Source organism: Oryzias melastigma, linkage group LG18 (assembly GCF_002922805.2).
Source record: "Oryzias melastigma strain HK-1 linkage group LG18, ASM292280v2, whole genome shotgun sequence".
In the NCBI taxonomy this organism is placed as follows: Eukaryota; Metazoa; Chordata; class Actinopteri; order Beloniformes; family Adrianichthyidae; genus Oryzias; species Oryzias melastigma.
This window is the reverse complement of record NC_050529.1, coordinates 14518274-14526764: the sequence shown is the minus strand read 5'-3', so window position 1 is coordinate 14526764 and position 8491 is coordinate 14518274. Positions and strand designations below refer to the sequence as shown.

At 38.1% G+C, this 8491-nt stretch overlaps 1 protein-coding gene across 1 annotated transcript in view; it reads left to right on the top strand.

The window, feature by feature from the left end:
* The window catches only part of ntn5 (netrin 5), a gene marked incomplete in the record, with an annotated part of 19016 nt that extends 17873 nt beyond the window's left edge, over positions 1-1143 (top strand). Inside the window, 1 exon segment of the mRNA XM_036216829.1 lies at positions 84-1143. Within this exon segment, the coding sequence (XP_036072722.1) occupies positions 84-580 (497 nt within the window).
* Between the last annotated feature and the right edge of the window lie 7348 nt (positions 1144-8491).

Below are 8491 nucleotides of genomic sequence, written 5' to 3'. Positions count from 1 at the left end.
TGGTTTTATTTTGGTTTTCAATGAAGTAAATTCTAAAAATAAAGAAACCATTGAGTTGACTGCAGTTTGTGTTTGCCTCGTAGTGCTGAAGGTGCAGGTGAAGGGGATGGAGCGCTCCGGTCCCTGGTGGCAGTTCTCCATCTCTGTGCAGGTCGTCTTCCGCACGCGCTCCCCCTCCCGGGTCCGCAGGGGCCCCCAGTCTCTCTGGGTCCCCAACCGGGACCTGGCGTGCGGCTGCCCCGCCCTCCACGTGGGCCGGACGTTCCTCCTGATCGGCGCAGAGGACGGCGAGCGGGGCTGGGGCCCTGAGGAGAGCCGCCTGGTGGCGGACCGCTCCACCCTGGCCCTCCAGTGGCGGGAACACTGGAGCCCCAAACTCAGAGCCTTCCGGGGTCAGGACAAACGGGGCCGCTGTCCTTCTAAATCTGAGCACGGCAAACCTAACGCAGACCCCCAACCCGGGTACGTGCCCCCTCACCTGCGGGGTGAGAGTGAGGCAAACGCACATTCTGCGGAAGGGACAGAGACTCCGCCCACTTCTTCTGCTGCTTCTCCAGTGTGTTCGACTCCAAACGCCTGAGTTTAGAAACGTTTGTCAGCCACAAAAAAGACTTTCACTCTCCAGGTTTCAACACTAATGCTGCGTTCACACCGGGCGTGTGGCGTGCGTTCAAGTTCACACCGGACCGTTGCTACCCGATACTGGGATGCATACTAGCCCAGTCATTTTTTTCACAGCTCTATTCCGATACATGAAGGACTCGGTGACATAAAAAGATTAATTTCTCCTCCATGTTTCAATGGTTGACACTTCCATTAATTGAAAAGAGCACTAACCCCGTCAACACCAAATCTGAGTTCCTGATTGGCCAAAGTTTGACTCATTTACTATTCAACGTGTGTTTGTACTTAGAGCCTGAAAAACAACTTAAAAATGTGCGTAAACTCAAGAGTTATGAACGTAAAAGTCTGTTCACGTGGACTTCATCAGTGCTGGTTGCTTGAACACACATTTCTGAGCCCGGTGTGAACATAGCTGAAGAGTTTAGTAGGAACAATCTGCTTAGCGTAAACATGAATGCTAACATTCACTGACCTCAACGTAAAAGTGTTAAACCCCACCAAAATAAAAGTTTGTGACTTTTACTACTGGAGTTCTGTGACATTTACATTTGAAAGGTAAAAATAAAAGCCTGAAGAGTTTTGACCTAGTTCCTCTATAAAAAGCTTTGTGTAGGGTCCAGGTGACCCGACCCTTACATTGACCTGTTTTCCATCCCATGATAAAAGTGGACAAAGGTGGACAGGATTTCTTGTCTGCCACGGACACCAGTGAAAATCAGAAACCTTTGAAATAAAAAGTTCAGCGTACCGTCTTGTGGGGTCCAGATGACCCTACTCCCAACGCGTCTTTGGTCGCTATTTGTTAATTTTGAGCGTTTCCGTTATGAAATGGACCCATTAAGCCCGACTGAAACGTAGCATTTTTGGTTGTAGGTCCATTGAAAAGTGGAATTGACCAATTAAGGCGGAGCTACTGTTGGTTGGCGGAAAGTCATTATGACTAAAGAAAGAGCCAAGAAAGTGGATATATTTCTCTTTGCTGCCTGCAATCTTCAATCAAACAACATTAATTGATTTGTATGTATGAAGTAACAAAAGTCAAGCGGAAAAAATGAGCTGAATTATACTATGAGGCATTAAAATCCCTCCCAATCATCTTGATGTATCGTAAAAGCGTTCCCAGTGGGCTTTTTTTAATCATGATTATGCATTTTTTAGCCAAAATCAAACTAAGAAGGAGATTTCTAGGACATAGTCTCTGCAGAGCAGCAGGAGTCAGTTAGAAATTCACCTCTGGTGACATTTCCCATCACCCATAGCTGAGCTGTCTGTTTACACACTCTCCCACTAGCTTACAGCCCCTCAGATTCCCAACGCAACACAACTGGCGAGTGGTATTGGAGCTATCCGGGTCTACAATTTGGAGCCAGAAACCAGGCCAGAACAGGTAAATGAAGATGTACATGGATCTATTTTCTCTACAAGTGGATGCATCAGAATGGAGCAGAACAAGGAGCTTATGGTCCACCCAGTGTATTTTCTACACCATGAATACAATCTTAATTTTTTCGTCTGCTTCTGATTCACAACAATCTAAAAAAATAAATACTCAGAAATGTGATCCTAAGATACATTTTCTTTATATATGTCCTCCATCATGAGAAAAATGCTGCAACATCATGTTAAAAACACCATTTTCATTGGTGTAGATCTTCAAGGAGGAACTTTTTTTAATTTAAATTGCGTTACTTCAATTCATAAAATACAAATCAGTCAAAAAAATTTTTTTTATGTTTTTACCATGAATCTAACAGCCCTTAAAAATATACTTTTTGTGCATTTACGTGTATTTTTATCCTAAATCTTGTCCAAAGTCGATCCAGACCCGTATCCTCCAGAGCAGCTGACACAGACTAACTTCAGCTCGCTCTCCTAACTGTGCAGGAATCCTGCAGATAACGGATCTAAAAAGCATCCATCCAACCTGTCGTCATGGTTCGCTTTCCATTCGGAAGGCATGGCCTCATGGGCTCATGGGAAATGGTTGGCGGGGTGTTTTTATTTTTTATGTTTTATTTTTGAGACAGAGGGAGGAGCTGCCATTCGTCCAGCGGCTCTGTTGCTTTGGCGACTCCCGCCTCAGCCATTGGCTGAACGGACGCCTGTGATTGAAAACAAAAAGTGAAAAATAGACTCGCTGAGTGACGACCTCGGAGCTGCTCTGAACCTGCACGCCGCAGCGTTTTTATGTCCTCACTGCTTCAGCTTTGAGCTGAAACGCCCTAAAAGACGCTGGAAGAAGTGATGCTCAGTTTGTTTTCACGCAAATACCCAGCATTCCCCTTAAATTTATAAAACTGTATGAGTTAAATCAATCTACAAGCTTTGGTATGATTTTAAAATATGTGAAAACTTTATTATTTGTCCAAAAAATCCAAAAACTTTTACATTATTAAAATTATTAAAAATGTTGGTTAAAAAAATCTAAAAAATTTTATATGACTTAAAAAGCATCTTAAAACTTTAGGATGAATTTTTTAAAAAAGTAAAAACTTTACTGAGGATAAAAAAAAATCTAAATTGTAATCTAAAAAATAGAAAAATTGGGTCAAATTTAACACCTGTGCAGGGATTATTTTTTAAATAAAGGAATAATGAAAGGAGAATTTGCAATGGAGATCTGGGTAGAATATAGCAATAATAGCAACAACTTTAATTCAGAACTTTAGATTTTAGATATTCAAGTTTAAATAACTTTGATCTGAACAAAACTTGATGTTTTTATCCCCTTTTTTCAAGGCTTTTATTTTTTTAATCTCTATTTTTTACATTGTTTAGTCCAGTCAACCATTAAAAATGTGGTGAAAATGTGAAATAATAATCAACAAATAAGCTGTTCAAATTTGAATTTTATGCTTCACTTTTTTAGGATTTAAGTGACATAAACAAAAGTTAAAGTCGTAGAATTTTCCTTATAATTTTAACCAAATAGAGATTCTAATGAGGTCAAATGAAATTGGGATTTGTTGTTTTCACAGAAAACATGTATTTTAATTGAAAACTTGAAAATATTTAATGAAGCTCCAAAATAGCATAAACATTTAGAATGTGTAAAGTTTGTTTTTAAGTGTTTTTTAAGTGATCAATAATTTTTCTGTTTAAATTCTCAAATAAACAAGAGTTATTATTCCTTAAATTTATTTTTTCTTTTTCTTGCATCTTTCTGCAATGTTTTAAAAATAAGAACACTTAAAATAACATGAATCTTTTTTCATGTTTTAATGTTGAAAATTAGTTTTATTTGAAAGTTTGAGGAAGATTGAAGACTATTCTTTTTATCAGTTTGTTCCTTAAATCTGCTAAGCCGTGTTTAAATTCTGCATTTGTGACTTTTTCTGTTTCCAGACTCACTATAGAATTCAACTTAGAAAAGTTTTCAGGAAAAGGAAACAATTTCTGTTTTGGTTGAAAGTCACAAAAAGACGAAAATCATTATTTGTACCAGGAATTGTACAGAAGAAGTGTTTGGGTTGTTTCTTTTTAACCCTGGAAAACCAAACAATGTTCTTCTGGGCTTTTAAAGTTCAGTTGAAAGTTTGTTTGTTTTAGTTTGTTTATTTTATGTATTTATTTATTTTGGGTAACAGCAGAAATTACAGCAGCCAAAAAATGCAAATAAACAGACAAATAATTAAATACATAAATTAAAAAAAGGAACAAAAAAAGGTCAAAAAATAAAATATTAATTCTTTTTAAAAAAGAGAAATAATTATATAAAAAAGTAATATTAATGTAAAAAAAATAAATTAAATTAAAACTTTAAACATTTATGAACAAAACAATGAAATAAAAAAAATCATGGGCACAAAAAACGAACTTAATAAATCTAAAATGAAATTTAAGGAAGAGATTAAAAACAGTTAATTGAAAAATAAATACATAAAAAAAATAAAAAAATTAGCATAAAAAACAGAGACCAAAAAAATGTATACAATAAAGACAATATTAAAAATACAAATAGAAAAATACAATTTAAAAATGGAGCAAACTGATAATTTAAAGAAAGTAAAAAAAAAGTCATATGATTTAAAAATGGAAATGATTACAGATTAAAACAGTACAACAAAATTAGACGTTTTAAAAAAGAAAAAGCTGTAATTTCCATGCATGATGTTGAAACCTTTTTTTCTGTCTAAAATATAGAGAGCACAAACAGGAAGAGCGTCTCAAAGCCAGGAGTTAACTTTAGAGCAGCACTCGTGTGTCGGCTGCAAAGCGTGTGTTAGTGCACGTATAATCATGTTGTGGTGCTTCAGGTTCTGCGTGTGTGTTTGCATGAAGCACCTGCTGCAGGAAGCACCTGTCGGCGGCCGTCTCCTCGGTGCTGGCTCTGCCGACACGAGGGTTTGATCCTGAAACTCCCCGAGCACACACTGTTACACAGACACTAACAGACAGCTTAAGCCGCCGGCTTTCTGGGCCGCTGCTCGCTCGCCTCCACTCGTGTTAAACCCACACTTCTGTTCTGGAGGAGGGGGGGGTGCTCCTCTGGTGTCAGCAACCTGTGAGGGTTTAGGTTCACGGCCTGAACGGGGAAGAAGGTTTTTACGAGAGGAGACTCCCCCAGCTTTGGAGCCAAAGTTCAACAAGCCAACACTCCTGCTTTTAGAACAAACGTCTGACTTTAGTAACTCTAAAATCTGTGTTTTGTACCTAAGAGTTCAATAAAGTTTTATCCAAACACACACACACTCGGGGCTTCTGTTAACCCGAGAGGCAGAGGGTCAATCCCAGTGATTCACAGCCTGCATGCCTTCCATGCAGACACGCCGCCAACACGGCAACCCGACTCCACGCCAGATTAGGCCCAATCAGGCGCTTGGGCCGACCCACGGACCAAAGAACTGATACCTAATGATGTGTGTTTGGGGGAGGGGGTCATATTTATGTCCTATAAAGTATAATATGAATTATCTGATGAATGCAGAAACTTTACTTTTATGATGTTTTTTAGGCTGTTATATTTATTCTTAGGACCTCAATGGAAACACAAGCTGTTCAAATCAATCTTTATTTATAAAGCACTTTTCATACAAAATAAACACAAAGTGCTTTACACCAAAACATAATATAAAAATAAAAATAAGCATGAATATTAACATAGACCCACATCCCTTCGTCTATCTTACTGAATTTTGACTTGAATTCTCTTCTCGACTTGCTGCTTCTGTTCCTCCGTCCGCCATTTTGTCCGCCATCTTGAATGTCACTTGACTAGGTATTGTTTACATGGTCTAACCGCCCACTTCCAATGAAAGTCTATGTAAACACGTGTAAATGTGCATTTCTGACCTCTGTGGTCAAAACATTTGCATTCTCGCGGAGCTACGAATGTTTCTATAACCCTTTTCAGGCCGTATATATAAAACTTGCAGCCAATGAATGCGTGTTGTAGTCTAAGAGTTTTATCTAAAAACTTTTTTTCTCCACAACATTATATTAGGTCAGTCCTCGAGGGCCGGTGTCCTACACGTTTTCCGAAGCTCCTTGTTGGCTAAACCAGGAGTCTGTAACCTGCGTCTCCGAAGCCACATGTGGCTCTCTGGTTAAGTAAAGTAAAAAAATAAATAAAAATTGATTCAACTCATTTACAAATATTGAAGGAGGCTTTTTGACAGATGTTTGAGTGCTGTATTTTTTATATTCAACCAAATATAAGCGTACAAAACTTGTCAATTAATTAGCTCTGATTTAGTTAATTGAATTAGTCTGAAAATTACAAAATCTAATGGTTTGCTGCATTGACGTGATCCTATATGATACAGGATGTCTTTTATTTTGAAAGGAAAAGATGTAAAGTCTAACAAAAAAAATAAACCATTTCAAGTAAAAAAAAAAAGGTTAATTTTATTTAGTCAAAAAATAGTTTGTTTAAAGTTATCATAATAGTACAAATACAAAAACAAATCTTATTTTCCTGAAAAGTGAATAAATCTTTGTGTCTCCTGTTGGGTTGCAGTCAGGATGAAATTGACCTGAATGGCTCTTTAAGTGTTGAAGGTTACAGACTCCTTGGTAATCGGCAGCAGATAATTCAGGGTTTCTCTAAAACCAGCAGGATTCTGGCCCTCGAGGTCTGGCTTTAGACCCCCCCTGCATTAGGCTAAACTTTTTTCACAGATCCTGGTTCAAATCCCTGCCTGGATTCCAAAGACAAGCTTAACAGGTCAATTGTTGACTCTAAATCGCCTCTATGTGTGAAATTGAGTGTGTTGGTTTCACTCTTTTTGACCCTGCATGTTCTCCCCCTCCCTCTAAGATCATATGGGATAGGCCCCAGCAACTCCAGAAAAAGTGGCTTTAGAAAATGTAAAAATAGAGTATAAAGATTCCTTAGAATGTCCTCTTTCAATTTTCTACCAACCTGCAACTGATTTGTGTTATTTTCCTGCTATTTAGTTTTATTTTTAAATTTAGAAACTTAAACGGAATAATAAAAATGTTTTATGAATCCTGATTTCCTGTTGGCAAAAGCTTTTTCTCTCTGTCTACTCTAGACAGACTTTTTATTGCTTTTATTTCTGGTTGTAAAGTATAAAATGTTATTATTTGGGTTCAAAGAATGGTGTCGGATTAGTTACCCCTCGTCTGTGGGGTACGTTGAATTTAACCCTGTTTGGACACTGCTTTACCATAAAAAAAATAAAACTGATAATATTTAGGTGTTTTCTATATAAAAAAAATAACTTAAATTTAAGAAAAATCATACATATTCATTCAACATTTTTGAGGTTTTAAGTTTAATAAAAAATTGTGTCATGTCACTTTATCTCATCAACATGTCAACATATTGAAAAAAATCACGATTTTCTAAAAAAAAAAGTTAAAAAAAGCTTTGACTTCAAAGTAAAAGTAAGTAAAAAACCGATTAACTCTGGATTTGAACCAAAGTAATTGTTTAATTTTCAGCTCCATTTCTCTAAAAGAGATTTAATTTTTCTAAATATTTTGTTATAGTTGTAGCTGTGTTCATATATGTTTAAAAATTAACATTTGCAAGAGTTATTTTACCATAAAAACACAAGTTATGTTCTCATGAAGGAAGCAGCTGCTCAGAAAGCCTCAAAATATTTCCAAAATCAAGAGGATACGGAACATTTAGAGGATTCTCCAGTTGGGAAACATTCGGAAAAGGGCCTAAAGTGAAAAAAACTCCAGATTTTGTCGTTTTTTATTATAATTCCTGTGACTCAGATTCTGTCCCGACAGAAATAAACAAGCTGTCACCTCCAGATATTAAGAAAATACCATCAAAAAGTGTGGCGTAGTGAGAACATCTGTGTGAGGGTTTTTCCTGGTGTGTTTGGGAAAGTTCCTGCAGGTGTGGAGCAGCCGTCTGCTGCGGCGTTCCGGACCTCCTCGGCTCTTTGTAGTCTGCAACGAGAACCTGGTTTTGTCTTTGTGGTCATCAAGCGGAACCGGACCCTGGCAGCCTCCTGTTGGAGGGGGACAGGTGATTTATGCCGCAGGGGCCAGTGGGGTGATCCCGCCATTTGTTTCTTGGTTCCTGGGGTTGTGGGTGGGTGTTATGCCTACACCCTTCTGTCTATTAGCAGAGTTTGACTCTTGGTTAGGATTAGCCATCAAAAGAGTGATGGAGGCTCTTTTTTTTTTTTTGGGTGGAGAAAACACATGCTCGGCCTGCCCAGATGGTGCAGCTGAGAGGTTTGCATCTGCGGGTCGAACTTGGGCCGTGTGTGTGTGTGAGAGGGTCTGACATTTATGAGGCAGTACACTTCGCCGTGAACTCCGTTTAGTTGAATTTGAACCGTAACCGATTGGATTTCAAGCTCCGAGAGGTGACCTTTGACTTTTTTTTTCTTTTTTTTTTTTTACAACATGTGCTCCCTGAATTTTTCCCCCCAAC